Genomic DNA, 20,547 nt, shown 5'->3' with positions numbered 1-20,547 from the left:
GGTAGATTGGGGTAGGGTGGAGTGGGCAGATTGTGGGTATACGGCCTGCTGGCTCAACTTGAACCGACCTGTAAAAACAATGTTTTGTGGAAAGATGAATGCGTGAAGTTCCTGTCTTTCGCCCCTCAGATCTGATGCATGGTAATAATGAATCAAACAAAAAAAATCCATCCCAAATCCATAAATGACAACATACTTAATTCCTGTGCATAACCACAAAAACAGATCCGGTTTTAATGGACAGTTAAAAATTCATCGTCCTCTCACCAAGGTAGGCACCTTAAGCCAGGCGAAAGTAACCCTGGTAGTTTAATTCACTGACACATTTTCAGTTTGCTCCCTTGGTGAGATGCCCAAATTCAGTAGTGTCAAAGAAGGCTGTTCTGTGCACTATGCGTCGCGCTATCCCAGCTGGGTACTGTAGTATGAACTTTAGTCAATCGTGTCTGATAATGTTTCATCACAGCTGTGCTTATGCACCCTTGAGGCTAGTTTTAGGCCCTCCATCTTCAATGGGATGACCTAAGCAAGGGCAGAGTGGGTAAGTTTCCGCACAGTCCCAAATCCACACATTCGGTTTACCGTTACATGCCCCGTGCTAGCCTGGTTGTCAAATGACCGATTTTCTTCAGATCAATCAGCTCCCCTGACTCATCGACAGCCCACATTGGTTGCGAGTGGAAATGTTTTGTGCGCATAGACCTGATTGTTTTGCTTCACCTCAGCCCATGTTTGATGCTCTAGACCAGACCTGGGTGTAACAGGACAGTTTTTCCACATAGCCCTGCTTTCACACCCCCTTCGGGTAGCACGTACGTCTTCCCGTCACTAGCTCGCTTCGGGTCTAGCTCGAGCAGTTGCAGGTTACTCTCACACACCTGCTTGTAGCTCCAGAGCTGGGACCGCTGGCTCTTCCCCTGCTTGGCCAATAGGAACACCTCTTCCACTTCCTGGTTAGGCGGACAAGGCGAGTCTGGACAAGGGTGGAAGAGTCCTGGCACGTCTGGATCTTCATGGAAGCCGTTGCTAGCCGAACTGCACGGAAAACCAAGCACTACACCTGCAGGCGACAGAGAGAGGGAGAAACCTAATTAGATGTTGCTTGAAAACAAAGGCCTGGCTTTTGTCCACAACAGTGACTGGTTGCAGGAGATACCCCTGAGCCCTCCTCGCATTCCTTTGCTAAAAACTACATTCGAAAGATGCACCTGCACGCGACCGCGACATGTCATGAGCACACACTTTCTGGGCCTCACAGACGACACAAAATAATCAACACTAGTAAATATCACTTCGGCCAACACCCTTCTCCTATCAATGCACTCAAGAAGCAATAACTACTCACCTGTGCTTGACAAGCGCCAGGTAAGCATTTAGTAATGCGATCACAGATTACAGTACAAACCTTTACTCCTGAAAATCACTTCCACCACTCTTATCCAAGATTTCGGCTGTGGATTTTAGTGTGGAGTAGCTTTCACGGTGACACTTTACCAACAGACAAACAAGCCAAAATGTTTCAGTTGTAACTGTAAGAAGGAGGCGCTAAAACAAAGAAACTGCTTGGCAAAGTGATGTGGCTTTATGGGTGGTGTCATAGTCTTGTATAGCATCTACTGCTGGTTTACAGCGGATTCAGGCACTGTCAGTCATCAACAGAACAAATCTATTAATGCCAGGAACGAAGGCATGGGTGTAAGTGTGATAGCCCTTGACGTCAAAGGCCTTAGGGAATATGAGGTCAGATATATTGCTAAGAAAGAAAGGTCAAGAGAAGTTGACTGGAAATTTCGGGTGTCATATCCTAGTCGGGGCCACTGGAATATGCTGCAGGAGAGCTTCAAATTATGCAGCATTGCTGAATAAATTATGTGGCAAGGAAAGGCAGATTATGTGGCATAATGTGGCACTTTTTTAATGGTATTACTTTGTAAGTTTTACACACGGTAATGTAGTCTGGGAAAACATTTCACATCATTATTATCAGCTTAACAACCAAATATGGAATAAGCAACCAAGAGACGACCAGTTAACCTTTGGTAAGGGCCTTCCATGGTGCGCGAACATTTTGCTACATTTTTAGGAAATGTTGATGGGTTTGAGCTAGAAACAATTTTTGGGGTAAAAATCTGCAGATTATGTAGCAGGTGATGGATTATGTGGCGAATGCAGCAAATCCATAATTATGTGAAAAAGCTGCAGTATTGCACAATTCCAGTAGCTCTGGTCATAGTTTACACTTAATATAAAAATATATGCAGAGCCTTTGCCCTTATTTAATGGTCTCCTCTTCACTTGCCTTTACCACTATAGTATTAGTAATGCATTTGCCAAGGTACGCTTGCTGTGGAACCAGACTAGCACAAGTGACAGGTGCGAGTGGATCAGCACCTCATCTTTTGGTTTGAATTGTATTGTGCATGTGCCGTGCGTGACAAGCATATAGAAATCTATACTGTAGGGAATTTGGGCTAGCCTTCTTCAGCCATTGACCTTTTCTGCCTGGAACCTCCAGCTGTTGGTTTGAGACATTGTCAATCACATCTTGGCTCAATCCACAGGACAATGAGTCTGACCATTTTTACAATGACTGTTTGGATGTGTCATTCCACATCCATTGTAATGCATGAGGCATTAATTTACAGGAAGGTAACAGCCCGGTAGCACTTGGGAGGAAGCACTGAAAAAAATAATCTGACAACAAGCATTGGCAATGCCCCAAAAAATGTGTTCTTGGCAACCTTGGATTTTTTTCAAATGTATTTTTGAAAGCGTAAGCAATCATCTTTAAAGTTAACAAGTGAGAAAAAGAAAAAAGTATGCATAGAAAATACTGCATAAAAGAGATTGGCCAATCACCCGTAGCAATTTAATGCACTACGTTTTAGGTGATGTGCACATGTTATAGGGTAAATACGATCACTCACAGTGCAAAAGAGCCAGCCAATGGCTGAAGTGGACTGACCCACAGTGTATGCTGTGGTGGGTGGATGAAAATATGAATGACACTTTAAGAAATAGATGAATGAAGATGGCTAAATGAAAGCCCCGCTACATATATATATATGCATGTATTATTCATATATGATTTGTTTTACTACATGAGGCTGGTGTGACGACTAAAATCATCTCTAGTCTGTACCTAAAATGTATGTAACTGATAAAAGTGTTCCTTATTTTTCTGTAGCATCCATCTTTCTGATTCTAGTCCTGGCAAAGCTAACCACAGCATGCCATAATCATCAAACCTATTAGCTTTGCCTACGACTCATCGGGGCATATTTACAAGCCCCTATTGCCACCACAACCTCATTTTTCAGGACGTTGTAGTGGCAATATGGACTTCGGCATATTCACAAGGCAGCGTTAACGTGGCTAAACGCTGCCTTGTAACTAAGGCACCCTTTGACGCTGTAGCGTGAAAGGGCAATGGGTGTTGTGGTGGACGTTCCACTGCAACGCCCATTGATTTTGACGCTGCCCCTATTTAAAAGGGAAGCGTAAATAGGAGGCAGTGCCAAAATTAAGACCAGAGAGAACCTGGTCTTAACCTGGAAAGGGCAATGGGTGTTGTGGTGGACGTTCCACTGCAACGCCTATTGATTTTGACGCTGCCCCTATTTAAAAGGGAAGCGTAAATAGGAGGCAGTGCCAAAATTAAGACCAGAGAGAACCTGGTCTTAACCTGGCGAAGCAAGGAGACATTTTTAATTTCTCCTCGTTTTTGCTGTTACCATGTGTGCTTTGTTGTGCAGCACACAGAGAAACAGCACAACAGCATTGAGTGTTTATGGACATGAGGGTGTCTCTTCTTACACATAAACAATCATTTAAAAAAATGACGTTTTGCAATTTTTATGTGTGCTGCATGAAGCAGCACACAGAATTTACAAAACGCCATTTAAAGATTGTTTATGTGCAGGAAGGTCTCACTTCCTGCCCAAAAAAATCTTCCCCTCAACGCAGACACCCTTGCACCATAATGCAAGGGTGTCTGCGTTGGCGCTTGGCTGCTAAATTTAGCTCCAGAGCAGGAGGAAACGCAGGGCTGCACCATATTGTTGTAAATATGTTGCAACCCTGTGTTTCAGATGTGACGTAGTGCAGCGTTATGCCAGGAAGGCTAATACCGCACTCCGGCACTTCTTAGTAAATATGCTGCATAATTTGGCAGTTGTTTCAAAACCTCTCAGTTTCTCATCCATATACATATTGTTTCCTTTTAGTTGTTGTGTACACAAACACATTTTCAAATCATAAACGTTTTTTAAATCTAGCTAGCCCCCCATCTAAACAGCCAGACCTGCATGCAATAAAGAGTTTCAGCAGCAACGATTAACACACTAAGATATCTTACTTGTTGTCTGGGAGGTGGAATTTTGGTTCAAAGTACCTTATTCAAATGATTTTATTAAAGGAAAATGAAGGACAGGAAACAAATGACCTCATGTTAAAGAGATGTACTCACTTCCTTACTTTATATAGGGTTTACGATTGAGAGGAGCCATTGTTCTCCAAATATTGGTAGCTTAATATCACACATTCAGGGAGCAGCTTTTTTATCTTAAACATGGACACGGTGTAAAAACAGTGAGCTATGTGAGCTGAGGGCTTGCTAACGACAGAGTTAAAAAACAAAACTGAAAAGGTGAAAAAACACACTGATGCCGCAAAAAAGGATTTTCCCACCCTCACTGGTAACCACTGAACCTAAAAATAACCAAAATAACAAAACACGAAAGAACAAAAACATTCCATACATTGAAATAAAAAACAGGCTGGACTTGCCCTTAAACTTCTCAGCCGCAGGGTTTGGGGTGACTAAATGGAATCCGCCCAAGAGTTTCACAAGAAGCAGAAAGCAGTAAAGTGTTTGTCTGACAGGACACATACCTCCAAAGCTGCCAAGGTGCCTCATGTCAGGAGTGACTCCTTCAACCAGTCCTGGCTTTTTAACCAAGGGCACTTTGCTTGCTCAGACTTGCAGGCCTATTCTTACAAAAGGAAAAACAAAATTGCAAGCCCCAGAATGCAAATTGCTACAGATTCAAAAGTAAAGACTGGTGGAAATTGTCACTCATTAGGCTTGGCAGGACGTCAGACTCTGGTGTTTAGCCGACAGCATGTGCATACTTGACAGGAGATGTATAAAAGGAAGATGGCGGTGTTTATCTGAGGGGAGATACATATACTAGGTCTGAAGTTTACCAGCTAGAATGCACAAACCAACAGACACAGATTACTAATTAGGCATGTAGTCCCATTGGCTGTTAAAAAATAAAACACAACACTTCGGTAAGCCCAAAGTCTAACTTGCGTTTAGTGCTAGAAACGGGTCACTTGGAGCATAATGCTACAATGCATAACATTTTGGTTGGCTTATCTATTAGTTTTCTCTCAATACAAGTCTATGGAACCTAATCATGTATCAGAAACTTGTTACGTTCAGCAAAAACGTATCAAATGAGAAGGTGGCAGGATCTTTTTCCAGAGGGAAGCGCAAGATGTCCACGAGGTAAACCCATAATTCGTGAATACAATACTGAGCGAGGTTATCCTGTGAAGAAATGTGCACATGTACAAGCATGAATAACATGCCACCTGGACCTCTTAGAACCATGAAATTAGCAAGCATATTTGAGGATAACGGTACTACAACACAGATATTTGTTTATAAAATATATTGCTACCCACTTATACAATAATACTGTAATACGCAGGAATTTTTAATTCTGTTTTCAAATAGCACAACACAAAAGCAGTTGCTGATAATGCGAATAGGCCTGGCCTCGTAATGAAACTGCTCCTTCAGTGACTGGTGAGTTTGGGTGCCCAATACATCATCATCATAGATGCACTCTGTCAATCATTCTTGCACTTATGCATCTGTTCATCTGCCCACTGACAAATGCAAAAAGTTTAGAAGCAATGTACTGGCCATTATGAAACAGTAAAACATAGATTCACTCTGCACAATACCACTCCAAGGTGACCACTCCGTAAACATCATGGCATCCATCTTGGTATAGTATTGTGCATAGTTTGTCTGCCCAATTTGGAAGCAGTATCTACATATTATGAGGGGCACAGCAGCTGAAGAGGCAAGGGTGTGACCAGTTGCACTGTCTCCATCCTGACCTGCAAAAAAACCCAACAAAGTACGAGGAAAGGAATGAAATGAAAAGTGACTATAAAAAAAAGAAATAGAACACTGAAGAACTGGCTTACCATTCCGTGGCACTGCAGCATACTTATTTTCTGTGAAATGTGCACGTTATCAGGCAAGATGACGTGGGAGCGCAATAGAGCCAATGACTGGAGTGGGCTATCTCTCTCTCTCTCTATATATATATATATATATATATATATATATATATATATACACATATATACGCGTAATTTTTTTAATTACAGGGCCTGGCACACAACTAAATGCATCAGGCCCTCCAAAGAGGGCCTGGCATGGACTAGCCCAGTAAAAAAACGTAAACACCCAGGGTTTGACTAAGGAGGTTACAACACTAAAACTCTTGCCTACTGTTGGACTTGGCCCTTTTTGGCTAAAGTTCCTTAAACCTTTTGCCTTCCTCCTAGACCTTTTTCTGACATTATGTTGCCGACTTAGATGCTTTGGGCACTTTGCCACTGCTGATCAGTGTCAAAGTGCAAGTGCTCCCTGTATAAAGTGTTATGGTAATTGGTTGTCCATAATTGGTATGTTTGTCTTACTAGTAAAGTCCCTAGTAAAGTAAAGTGCACTATGTGTGCCAGGGCTAGTAACACAAATGCTACTAGTGGGCCTGCAGCACTAATTGTGCCACCCATACAAGTAGCCCTAAAATGAGATCTCAGGCCTGCCACTGCAGTGCCTGCACGCAGTTTAACTGCCTTGTTGTCCTAACAAGTGCACCCACTTGCCAGGCCTTACCCGTCCCTTTTTATGCACACCACACACCCCTATAGTAGGCCAAAAGTACCCACCCTGGGCAGGGTGCAGTGTATCTGAAAGGTAGGACCGTACTGAGGTGTGTACCATGTCCTGACAGTGAAATACTGACAAATTCGTTTTTTCACTGTTGCAAGGCCATCTTGCCCATAGGACAGGATGGGAAATGCTGTGTCACATGTTTCCAGCATATCTTCCCATAGGCATAAGATGGAGGGATGGAGTTTAGTGTGCCTGTACTCAGAATTTAATAACACATCTTTTTGTGAAGATGGTGTTTAATTTGTGTGTTTAAAAAACATGCTTTTAGAAGTGGCTGGTTTCTTGTCTTACACCATCCTGTGCGCCTCTGCCTGGTTGCTTATGGACTGTCTGGGTTTTCATGTGACAGGGTCTGGGGAGTGTCCTGACACCAGGGAGGAGTAGGTGAGATAGCAACAGGCTGGCCTGCATTTGATGTGGGGGGAGGAGTAGCCCCCTGGATGTGAAGAGGGCTCTGTTGCTGCCACCAAAGGATGGCTCCACCTCCTGCGGAGCGTCTGGGGCCCAGACCCTCACTATCAAAGGAAGAGGGTGTGCACTGGCAGGAAGACACCCAGGTCTGGTTTGGACTGGGCTCAAAGCCCCCTGAACACTAAGACTTAAAAGGCATTTAGGGGTATAAATGTGAGAGCTGAAACCCCTGAACTCAAGACTGAAATCCAGACTGAAAAAGGATTGAAACTACTTCGTTATCAAGAGGAACCTCTGCCAAAGAAGAACAGCTGAAGAGACTGAAGAGAAGGACTGCCCTTGCTGTGTGTTCTGGGGCTGGCCTGCAGTTGGCTGATTTTACTAAGGAGAGGACAAGGAACTTTGCTGTGTGCTGTATCCCCCTGCTTGAAAGGACTTTGCTGTGTGCTGTGTCCTGAAGTAACTTGTCTCCAAGGGCCCGAGGAGAGCTGGTCCCCTATTGTGGAAACTTCGGAACATCAAAGTTTCCAACTGTGTCTCAGCGACGCTTGGTGCGTGTGCTTTTGCACGCCTGAGACTTCTGTGTGGTCTGTGGTGCCGTTTACGAGGTGCCCCGTGACCACATTGCCCCCGCAGCATGAAAAATCGTCCACGCTGCTGCATTGCTGTTTGTGGCCCGAGCCGTCATTGTAAGGGAGGCTGTGAGTAAGGATCGCCGCCTCCGGCTCGAGCCGCAACGTGCTAAAGGATTTCTTAAAGCTAAGGAAGCTGCAAGTTGAAAGGGACCGTGATCGTTGTTCGCCAAGAGGAATCTGCCCAAGATCGTCAACGAAGGAGAAGGCAGCACCGTAACCCATCCGGCTACAGCATCGCCTAGAAATGGAGCTGCATCGTGATCGGGATCGCCCAGCACGGCTTCCGACGAGCGGAGAGAGAGAGAGAGCGAGGCAGCGCACCCTGCAGGTAAGGTTTGGACTCCGGTCGGGAGCCGCAAGCGTGTGTGGCCTGGGGAGGCGTGCAGGAGGAGTACAGGAGTGCTCCGATCTCTCCCCCGCTGCACCGTGTTAGACGCGCTGAGTCCCCGAGTGGCCCGTACCTGCCCAGCAGTACTGGGGCCGCCCCATAAGCTTACGACCCTTGTCTCTGCTGTTGGGGCCTAGTGGTGCCCGAGTTGACAGTGCAGATTGGCTTATAACATTATACCTTGCATTACGAACTGCCTGATTCTTGCATTACGAACCGCAATATTTTTGCATTATGAACTGCCTGATTCTTGCATTACGAACTGCCTTATTCTTGCACTACCAACTGCATTATTCTTGCATTACAATTGAGAGAAAACAAGGACCCCCTGGGTATCGGTAATACACAGATTCCTAGGGCAGGGTAATAACCAATGTGGGTAGAAAAACCTAGGCCATCTGCAGAATAAGTGACCAGTAAGTCTAGGACCAGTGGAGAAAGAAATTATCAAAAACTAATGTGTATATTAAAAAATATATATTTAATTGCACATAGATAAAAATCATATAGAGACTCAAGCACATAAGTCAAACTATATGAGACAGTGAAATAGTGACGTAAAATAATGATAAAAAGGGAAAAAGCAACATCAATAAATTAAAAACAGATACATCATAATAACATTATAAATCACATAGAATTGCAGATAATTATACATAAAAAAATGACATTTTCAAATATTACAAATTTATTAGGACTCGACGCGCGTTTCGGCAGAGAAAAAAACGCCTTCCTCAGGAGTCATAGGTGAAACTCTGAAAGAACATTATAGGAAGAGTATTATACATCACAATACATTTATTGTTTCTTATAATTAAATACATACTCCTAACAGCATAACAAATTGTATCTATTATACAATTTGGAATTCGAAAACATTTATTCCACTAATTAGGCCTAGATATGAGGTTTGGTCACTTAATGTCATATGATAGACAGGTAAGTATACAATATCAATGCAGTACTTAGCTAGACAGGGAATAGATGATCAACCAGTCATGTAGGGTTTATTACTTAGGTAGATCATGATTAGATGTCATTCATACACTTAAAGGTATTTCTCAGGAGATCTCTCGGTATAGGAAATGCTAAACAGAGACGTATTGCGATCTTACTTAAGAACATCATAATATGCATCAGTCAACTTACATTTACAGTGTTGTCTTTCATTCCATTGGTTTAAAGGAATCGATGATAACTTCCTTTTTTTTAATTTTAAAAAATAAAACCAAAAATAATACACGGGGCCACTTGATAAAGGCTAATACCAAGTTGAAAACAAAATATGTGATTAATTTTCTGAACCGATATTTATTTACGAATGGATACGTTTTCAGAGACACTGTACTAATGTCTATGTGTCAAGTACTACTGTACCTGGCTGTACCCAACACAAAAAGATCATGACTCCTTACGTCCAATCTGAATAGCAATATTCTTGGTATTTAATAGCTATATAATTCTGGCTTCTTATATACGTACTCTCTCTCATAGATCGATATATTAATGAGCGACATATTATGCACTGCTTACAATGTCCTCCTTTTATGTAACACACCTACCCCTATTTGGTGGGGTTTTTCTTGTTAAGTATAATACATATTGTGCGCTGTTATCCATCGTTTCTAGCGCCATCTTGGAATGGTGTTTCTCCAGATTAGGGATCCGTCACGATAGCCCGTCTTTACTTTCTCTAAACGAATCCACCGGAAGTTACTTTTTCGCGCGATCTATCAGCTTTAAAAGGGCTGTCATCAATATGGCGCGTTACTCCTTTTGACCGGCGAGGCCGAATCGCTACTCTGTAGCCCTTGGAACTGCACCATCCTGCATTCCACGAGACGTTGTGACATACACAGGTAAGAAAATTCCCTCCGTAGTCGTTAACAATCACATTTTTATGTTATATGTGGGCATCCGCTGAATTTTTGTCCACTTTCTCATTACTTTCAGCTACTATCGAATATTGGGAACAGCTCCATTTTAAGTCCGGTCATCACTTTCAAACTATTTTTATCAGTGGAACAGCACCACCTTGCTGTCGGCATATAGTTGCCTCTTTGAAGGTAATTACGCACTAATATGCTTTTGTAGCTCCGGCCGCCATATTATTGACTTGTAGAGAAGTCCGTAGATCCACTCGTAGCTTGCATTCAGTATGTGGTATTTCTTGTTTATAATATCCCCCGCCGTGTCATGTATTCTCTGTGTGCTGGCATACGCAGAACCTTTAGTTACCATGCCTCTGAACACTCGATGTCTCTTGATTATTTCAGCCTTTTCAATACCTCCGGCAACCCGACTCGTTTTTACACCAATGAAATAATTTGAACTGTGATTGAAGAATTTTCAGCTATATGCTTCAAGGTATACTTCTTGTCTATGACAGTGAATGTTTCTAACACGATTTACTAAGCACTATAAGTGACCTGAAATCTGTATATATCCCTTTTATTTTCCCCTGCAGTAATTATTACGTACATATATTTGGACACTCGCACGAGGTGAAATATCCCGACACATTGTGGGCCCCAATATTCACGCTGAGAAAATATTAGGTAAACTCCGTTTGGATTTAATATGATTAGTCTACTTACTGGAGATGGAGAATTATTGATGTTAGATTCCAAATCATGTATTTATCGACAGTTCTTGCCGTGATTAGTTTTTTCGTCCTTTTCGAATGCTCCCCCTAGCAAGAGTGACAGGCAGCGGAGACTAGTACAATTAATACTGTTTCTCCCGTGAGTAAATCCGGCCACTCCACTTAACATGTTCCGACATGCATGCGAAGAACTGTCTGTAAAAGGTCCAACAATTAGCAGTAATAAGCAGTTCAAAGACCCTATAATTATATCACCCCCAGCGTTATGCTTCCCAGCTCTACAAATCCTTATATCCTCTCTACTATAGACAATTTTGACTGCAGCTAGTAATACATTAGATAGTCCATTGTGTTCAAAGTGTCTTTATCCACTGGCAAACATGTTGATAATTATCACATATTTTGTTTTCAACTAGGTATTAGCCTTTATCAAGTGGCCCCGTGTATTATTTTTGGTTTTATTTTTTAAAATTAAAAAAAAGGAAGTTAGCATCGATTCCTTTAAACCAATGGAATGAAAGACAACACTGTAAATGTAAGTTGACTGATGCATATTATGATGTTCTTAAGTAAGATCGCAATACGTCTCTGTTTAGCATTTCCTATACCGAGAGATCTCCTGAGAAATACCTTTAAGTGTATGAATGACATCTAATCATGATCTACCTAAGTAATAAACCCTACATGACTGGTTGATCATCTATTCCCTGTCTAGCTAAGTACTGCATTGATATTGTATACTTACCTGTCTATCATATGACATTAAGTGACCAAACCTCATATCTAGGCCTAATTAGTGGAATAAATGTTTTCGAATTCCAAATTGTATAATAGATACAATTTGTTATGCTGTTAGGAGTATGTATTTAATTATAAGAAACAATAAATGTATTGTGATGTATAATACTCTTCCTATAATGTTCTTTCAGAGTTTCAACTATGACTCCTGAGGAAGGCGTTTTTTTCTCTGCCGAAACGCGCGTCGAGTCCTTATAAATTTGTAATATTTGAAAATGTCTTTTTTTTGTTTTTTTTGTTGAAAACCTTTATTGATATCAAAAGGAAAGACAAGTCGAGGCCTACAACCAAGCCGGCCGGCCGCCATGTGCAAAATAATCAGGAGTCACCAGGCAAATATCACATAATCAATCAGTACAAAGCAGAGGCCGTACAATCGTAGAAGGGGAGAGGAGATAAGAAACCAAAGGGCTAAAACACAGGAGTAAATAAGGCTTAATTTTATAATATGGGGAGAAGGCATATGACAGGCTCACTTGCAATACGGAGGTATCCGGTATCCCAAACCAACCTCAACATTAATAAGGGGGCATGGGGGCAAATTATCGGGGGAACGATACAATGCATTCAAGAAATCAGGATGTGCGAGACACAATCAGCCCCTGAGCATTATCCTCGTAACATGCCCGCCACCCAAGACACTACCAAGCCAGAACAGAGGGAACGGAAAAACAATGCATCAAAACCCGCCCATCATAGTAACCTCTGGGACACAGGAAGGGAAAAAAGGGGGGGGGGAGGGACGAAGTGGGGAAGGGGAAGAGGAAGGAAAAGGAAAACGGAGAGAAGACTAAATAAAACAAGAAAAAAGAATAAAAAAAATATGAAAAACGAAAGGAAGAGGACACGCCAACACAGGCCCCCCGTGGCGGGAAGACAGGAGACAAAAGGAGTAGCGGCCCAAGTGGGGGTATGGCGATCGGGGAGAAAGACAGCCGAAACATAACAGGAGGAAGAAATGCGTTACTTACCTGTAACAGCAGTTATCCAGTATTGGTGTCTTTCATAGATTCACATGCCTGAATCATTCCCCGTCGTCGAGACGGGAGCCTCCGGTAAATAAAAAAGTAATGTCCTATAGACATACATAGAGAAAATAGGCCCAAGGGTCTCCCCTTAGTGGCCTTTCCTTGTCCTTATGTAAAAAGGACCAAACTCTTACAGTCAGCCAATCAGCTCCGACCTCCCTCTAGGACCTCCCTGGGAGGAGCCCCAGTCCCTCAGATTTTCGTACGCACCCAACTAGGTTGGCGTAATATTGTTAGAGAGGGATGTGAGACCTTCCAGGGGAGGCGGGAGGGTTGCATGTGAATCTATGAAAGACACCAATACTGGATAACTGCTGTTACAGGTAAGTAACGCATTTCTTATCCAGTATTTGGGTGTCTTTCATAGATTCACATGCCTGAATCAGAATAGCTAGCAATCAGATATGCACCTGCGTGATGGAAATGCTCTGTAGTCACAGTAGACAATGCATGTGTCGTCATACAACATGTGGACAGCATAACAGTAACATCACAATAGCAAGGAACGTGCATACCTGGATGGCGGGTTGTAGGAAGGCTCACATCACTGAAAGAGATGGCGAAGCACTGCCTGGCCCACTGCCGCATCCTTCTGAAGTTCGATATCCAGGCAGTAATGTCTGGAGAAAGTGTGCGGTGACTTCCAAGTCGCCGCTCTGCAAATGTCCAAGATTGGTACCCCAGCGAACAGTGCTGCGGACGTGGACATCGCCCTGGTGGAGTGAGCAGTAACATGCTCAGTTAAAGGCCGTCCGGCCTTGTCGTGGCAGAATGCAATCGCTGAGGAGATCCACCTGGAGATGCTTTGCTTCGTGAGAGGCAGGCCCACTCTTGGTCTGCTGTATGCCACAAACAGCTGTGAAGATTTCCTGAGAGCCTTAGTTTTGTCCAGGTAGAATTTTAGGCACCTCTGAAGGTCCAGAGAATGCAGCGCTCTTTCCGCTGTTGTGGACGGATTTGCAAAGAAGGACCTGAGGACAATTGGCTCGTTGAGATGAAAGTCCGAAGGGACTTTAGGTATGAATTTAGGGTTTGGTCTCAGTACTACCCTGTCTTGTCTGAATTGCATATATGGTTCCTGAATGGACAAAGCTTGCAGCTCGCTAACTCTCCTGGCTGATGTTAGAGCGAGCAAGAGTGCTGTTTTCCAGGAGATGTGTTTGATGGATGCTCGATGGATGGGTTCAAACGGACTTTTCATGAGTTGGTTGAGCACCAGATTCAGTTGCCACGTTGGAGGGACTTTCCGAGGCCTCGGAAAGGATCTGTAGAGCCCCTTCAGGAATTGTTTGACTAGTCTACTGGACCACAGAGAAGGTCCTGTGAAAGTCCTGGTGAATCTAGAGATAGCTGCTAGGTGAACCTTTATGGATGCATGTGCCAGGCCTGACTGTGCTAAATGCAGCAGGTATGGCAGTATTTGTTCAGGGGTGACTGAGAGTGGTCGTAGACCCCGATCCACACACCACATGCAGAAGCGTTTCCACTTGAGAGTGTAGGTTTTGTTTGTACTATCCGCTCTCGCTTTCGACAGGATATCCCTGCAGTCCTGCGGGATATTTAGGCCACTGAACTCCCTGTGCTCAGGAGCCAGGCCGACAACTTGAGCGATTGGAGGTTCGGGTGTTGCACCTGTCCGTTGGACATTGTTAAGAGGTTCGGGTGTTGCCTCAGACGGATCGGTGACCTGATGGAAAGTCGAAGTAGATCCGAGAACCAGTGTTGTCTCGGCCAGAACGGGGCAATCAGGATTAGGGTACATGGCTCCGCCTTCATCTTCCTGAGGAGCCTCGGGATCATTGGAAACGGAGGAAAGGCGTACGCAAACGCGCTGGACCATCCGATGGAGAATGCATTTCCCAGAGACCCTTGTTGGGGATGCCAGCTTGCGTAGTGTGGGCATTTGGTGTTTTCTTTGGTGGCAAACAGGTCGATGTTTGGGACTCCCCATTGAGAGAAGACGTGTTCCAGGGCGTTGTCGCTCAGCTCCCACTCGTGGGAGAGGGATCGTTGCCTGCTCAGGGCATCCGCGATAGTATTGTCTTTTCCGGGGACATAGTCCGCCTTGAGTGGGATCCCGTGTAACACTAGCCAGTTCCAGATTTTCTGCGATTCTCGTGATAGAGAGAGCGAACGCGTTCCCCCCTGTTTGTTGAGGTAGTGCATCGTCGTGGTGTTGTCTGTTTTGACGAGCACTGGGGAGTTCTGGATGCGTGGCAGGAATGCCTGTAGAGCAAGATATACCGCCCTCAGCTCCAAGAGATTTATATGGAGCAGTTTTTCCTGAGAGTCCCACTTGCCGCTGATTCGAAGATCTTGTAGAACAGCGCCCCATCCTTCCAAGGAGGCGTCCGTGGTGATCACCAGAGGCGTCGCCGGAAGGAGAAACGGTAATCCTACATTCAGATTTTTTCGATTCCTCCACCAAGCTAGGCTTCTGAACATTTTTGGTGTGATTTGCACAATGTCCTCGAAAGAGCCAGTGCTTTGGGTCCATTGGGTCGCGAGGGCTTCCTGCAATGGGCGCATCCTGAGTCTGCAGTGAGGGATGAGGAGTATGCACGAAGACATCATTCCCATGAGGGATGTGTAAGTGCGCACTTTGACGTGTGTTTTTGTCGCCACAGCCCCGGCTAGAGACAGTATCTTGTCCGCCCTCTCCTTCGAGGGAAAGGCCTTCACGCAGTCCGTGTCCAGGATAGCCCCTAGGAAGGTGATCCTTGTTGTAGGGGTGATGCAGGATTTTTTGAGATTGATGGTTAATCCTAGCCTCTGAAAAAGATTTGTGCAGGCGCAGGAGGATGCTGCCGCGCCCTCGGCTGAGGGTGCTTTCACCAGCCAGTCGTCTAGGTAAGGGAAGACTTGGTGACCCAACTGACGCAGAAAAGCCGCCACCGGTGCTAGGCACTTCGTGAAAATCCGCGGTGCGGACTTGAGGCCGAATGGTAGGACTCTGAACTGATAATGTCGGCCCGCCACCTCGAACCGCAGGAACTTTCTGTGACGCTTGAGGATGGGGATGTGGTAGTAGGCATCCTGGAGATCTAAGGATGTCATGAAATCCCCTTGTTCGAGAGTGCCCAGGATTTCTTGAATCGTCACCATCCTGAACGATTGGCTCCGTAGGAAGGCATTGAGTGCCCGAAGGCCTAGAATGGGCCTCCACTTGTTCTCTTTCTGTCTCACAAGAAAGAAGTGGGAATAAAACCCCTTCCCCTTCTGGGATGCTGGAACTCGTTCGATTGCTCTTTTTTGTAGCATTGTAGCGAGTTCTAGGGTAAGGAGCCGTAGATGTTTGTGCGTCCGTCTTTTGGGAGGCGTGTTGGGAGGGAGGGATGTGAACTCGAGAGAGTGTCCGAATCTTATAATTTGGAGGACCCATCGGTCCGTGGTGATGTGTTGCCAATTGTTGAGGAAATGGGTCAGTTTTCCTCCAATTTGAAAGGATGTAGAGGGTGGTGGGACTGGCTGGAGTAATCGGTCACTGGCGTCCGCCGGCGCCTCTTTTGGAATTCCTGCCCCTGAAGGTAGATCGTCCGTATGAAGATTGACGGGCTTGTTGTTGTTTGTGCTGGTATTGATTTTTGTTGGTAGAGGAATACGAGGACCGGTTCTGGTAGGAACCGCGATAAGAGGACTGACCTCTTGATCTGTTTCCTCGAAAGGACTGGTTCCGTGACTGTAACGTGCCTAGTGCCCTTGCAGTGTCGGTGTCCTTCTTGATAGTTTGCAGTGCCTCGTCGATCTTGTCCCCAAAGAGATGCTGGCCGTCGAAGGGCATGTCCAGCACCTTCAATTGTACCTCCTGGCGGAACGACGTCGCCTTCAGCCATCCTTGACGGCGTAGCACAGCGGCACCGGCTAGCTGACGGAAGCCAGTCATGGCTGCATCTATAGCGCAGTCAATTATTTCCGCCGCTGAAGATTGACCTTCCGACAGGAGAGCCTTGACCTCCCCCCTTACGGCATCAGGCAGTTCCTTCAGGTATGGGGCTATGTCCTCCCAGAGTTGGCGATTGTAGCGCCCCAACAAGGCAATGGAGTTGGCCACCTTGATGGTCATGGCCGACGTGGACGTGAATCTCTTTCCTATCGTGTCCAGCTTCCTGCCTTCCTTGTCCGGAGGAGCGGACAGTGGGGAGGAAGGGTTGCGGGAGTGTTTTTGGGCCGCCTGCGTGACCACCGAGTCAGGTTTGGGGTGCCCGTTGAGGCAAGCCGCCGCTGCAAGTGGGGCTTTATATTTCTTGTCCAGGCGCGGAACAACCGCAGGTACAGAAGCGGGTGTCAGCATTAATTTCTTGCCCTGTTCCCACAAGAACTCTATGATTGGAATAGATTTGGTTGCCTTTTGTGTCTGCTCTTTGAAGTCGTGCAGGAAGCAGTCTGTTTCCGTTGATTCCACTACCATATGGAATCTCTTCGCTGCCCGTTCCACAAGTTTGTGGAAGCCTGCTATGTCCACAGGCGGCGAATCCGCATGTCGTGGTTCAGGTGAAGCCGGGGATGACGCTACATACTCGTTATCTCCATCCTGGTCCGAGTGGTCCGAGTGGACTTCCTGGACCTCTCCTTCCTCCAATTCTTCCTCCTCCTCGTCGTCGTCCGAGGAGTCCATCACCTGAGGCTGGGTCTGGTCACGGTGGGTTTGAGGGAGAGTTTGAGATCGTTTAGGGGCAGGCGCTGGTGTATGGTCCACCGGTGTCTGATGACCACTGTCCGCATCCGGGAATCTTTGTTTGTAGTCCTGTACCAGGAACCGCAGGTCATTGACCAGAGTCGCCGGTAGGCAGATCATGGGGGTGACATCCGTGCGGACACTAGTGTGGATGGAGTGTTCCTGATAAGTTAGCTCCTCCTGCTCCTCATCAGTGCTTTGGCACTTGACGTTGAGGTCCGAGATAGAGGTAGCTGGACCCATGCGGTCATCCTCTTCGGATTCTTCACTTTGGAAGATGTCGTGAGGTGGTTGCATCTCCACTTTGCTCGGAGACGTGGTTTCCGGGGTAATTTGCGTTTTGCTAGACTTGCTAGACGCAGCATTTGTGCCTGTCGACGTCGAGGGCGTCGTCGACGGCGGCAGCATGAGGGTCGGCATCTCCACCAGTTTGGATTTTTTCCATGGTTCCGATGCCATCTCCGACGACGAGTCTTCCGTCGTCGTCGGCGTCGTCGACGGTGCCTTCGTCGACGGTGCCTTCATCGACGGTGCCTTCGTCGACGGTGCCTTCGTCGACGGTTCCTTCGTCGACGGTTTTTCCTTCGTCGACGGTGTCGTCGTCGACTGTGTGGACGACTGTACCTTGGTCGTCGACGACTTTGATGACGATGTTGTCGTCGTCGGTACCTTCGTCGACGGCGAGCCCGCCGTCGACGGTGTCTTCGTCGTCGACGTCTTCGATGACGCCTGTGAGTTCTTCGATGACGGTGGGCTCGTTAATGACGATGCCGTCGTCGATGGTGTGGTTCTCGTCGTCGACAGGGTCTTCGTCGTCGACGACGATTGCAGTAATATAATAGAGGAAACAGGTCTACCTGATGATGTCGAGGAAGTAGTCGTCGTCGTCAACGCTGAAGGCGATGACGCTGATGTCGTCGACACAGTGGTTGTGACAGAGGTTGTCCTGTGGGTCTGTCTGGTAGACGATGGAGCAGGCCTTTTGAAGGTTTGATCAGCCTGAACAGACACTAAAGATGACGTAGATCTTGCCTCTGAAGACTTTTTTGCCTTTCTAGGAGGAGTGTCTGAGGGGCCCGGGGAAGTTACCCTAGGCCTCTTTTGAGAGACTTCTGAGCTTTTGGAAACACTGCCCTCAGAAGATTCTAGATTGTCTCTGTCCTTCAGCCTGTCCAGCCAGATGAGAAGGCGACCTTCTCTGTCTCTCACAGTCTTTTTAGGGAAAGACCTACAAATCCTGCACTTGTCCGAGACATGATCTGGGTAAAGGCAGTACAAGCATAGCTCATGCTTATCATCCACGTGGATCCTCTTCTTCCCACAGGAAGAGCAGGCCCTGAACAGGGCTTTCTTCTGTGACTCAGACATGGAAGAAGTTTGTGGAAAGAAACCACTTACTGCAAAACAGTGTAGTGAAGAATCCTTGAAGGGTTGAGAGTGAAGAATCACTTTTGAAGAAAGTTAGATGGTTATAAAGGAATCTTGAGCAGAGCTCAAGCTGGAGACTCCCTAGCACAACGTGCGGTAGAAAATCTGAGGGACTGGGGCTCCTCCCAGGGAGGTCCTAGAGGGAGGTCGGAGCTGATTGGCTGACTGTAAGAGTTTGGTCCTTTTTACATAAGGACAAGGAAAGGCCACTAAGGGGAGACCCTTGGGCCTATTTTCTCTATGTATGTCTATAGGACATTACTTTTTTATTTACCGGAGGCTCCCGTCTCGACGACGGGGAATGATTCAGGCATGTGAATCTATGAAAGACACCCAAATACTGGATAATAACGACGCCACACCCCCCACCCGAAACACACCATAGGAGGTCGGGACAGACGCGGCCTCACGAAAAAGAGATACAAAAGGGCCATAGAACCAGAAGACAAACAAAAATAGAGCCCAACCCACCCAGCACCCCTGTAGAAGGCTATGGCCCACCCTTCAAACAGCGTGCCTGTCGCCCTAAACCAGAACCCGAAATATAGCGAGAAGTAAGAAAGAAGAAAGAGACAAAAAGGCAACAAAAGCGGAAAAAAGAAGACAGGAGGGAGGAGCAGAAGAACTATAATCCGAACGGGCGGCCGCAGCCCTCCGCCCAACCAGAGAAGCACAGTCAAAAACAGATCAGGACGACACCCCAGCACGTGCCACAAAACATGAGGAAAAGGGGACCTCCCACCTTTCTACGAGTAGAAACAATTATGCTACTAAGTCGTATACCGGGAATCAAACAGAAGTCGTACCCTTCACCCCCAACCTTTTCGAACGATAAACCCCACCCACCACATGGCAATGTAAAACCACATACTAAATACGAAATCAGCATATAATCGAGTGGAATGGTGACTAGCATAGTTACGTGGGGGGTAGATAAATCCACAAGGGAGCAATAGTCCAAACAGAAAGTATAGATGCATCAAAGATCGCAGCACGAACAATGAAAAACAGGAGTTCAGTTGCGCCACTGGAGCGGGCGATGTGGCCCCAATTATAGACACAGGCAAAGTCATCGAAGCAGGCACAGGAAGCAGTCCACCAATAGTTTCAGGCAACAATGTCAAACAGGGTCGCAGTACAGCATCCAGGTCCCCGGGGTCCGAACCTTGAGAAGCAGGGCGCCCCAAAGTCACCGACACACTACACGGTCTTCGATCAGTGGCGGAGACACTCAAGTCAATCGAGGGGGGCGAGGCAATGAAGTCTTCGAAACAAGAGGGCGACGAGAAGAAACGGCCGCCCAAAATGGCGGCAGATCGTGGCGGACCCACCGAGACACCCAGGGCCAGGGAAGCGTGTAGGGATCTCAGGGCTTCCAGGATATCTCTGACCGTCGGCTCACGTCCATCAGATCCGCTCCCCACACCAATAGGCAACACGGGCCCGCCGCCACAGGGTGATTCTCGTTGCAGAGGGTCGGCCGCCATTTCGTGAATCAGCCCAATCGCCACTCACCAAGACCCCCGGAAATAACAGTTCGCAAATGTAGGACTTTACAAGCTCCGGGGGTCCCCGCAAGGGCGGCCTCGAT

General features: G+C 46.2%; 1 protein-coding gene across 3 annotated transcripts in view; it reads right to left on the bottom strand.

The window, feature by feature from the left end:
- Positions 1–206: 206 nt before the first annotated feature.
- ACTMAP (actin maturation protease) overlaps positions 207–20,547 on the bottom strand; it is a 282,045-nt gene continuing 261,704 nt past the window's right edge. For all 3 annotated transcript variants that reach the window (XM_078660402.1, XM_078660400.1, XM_078660401.1), the window contains exon 7: positions 207–1,060. In XM_078660402.1, the coding sequence (XP_078516528.1) occupies positions 741–1,060 (320 nt within the window). In that variant the 3' untranslated portion in view covers positions 207–740. The remainder of the gene's footprint in view (positions 1,061–20,547) is intronic.

The sequence above is a fragment of the Lissotriton helveticus genome, chromosome 9, assembly GCF_964261635.1.
Source record: "Lissotriton helveticus chromosome 9, aLisHel1.1, whole genome shotgun sequence".
Taxonomy (NCBI): Eukaryota; Metazoa; Chordata; class Amphibia; order Caudata; family Salamandridae; genus Lissotriton; species Lissotriton helveticus.
This window is presented reverse-complemented; position numbering and strand designations above follow the sequence as displayed.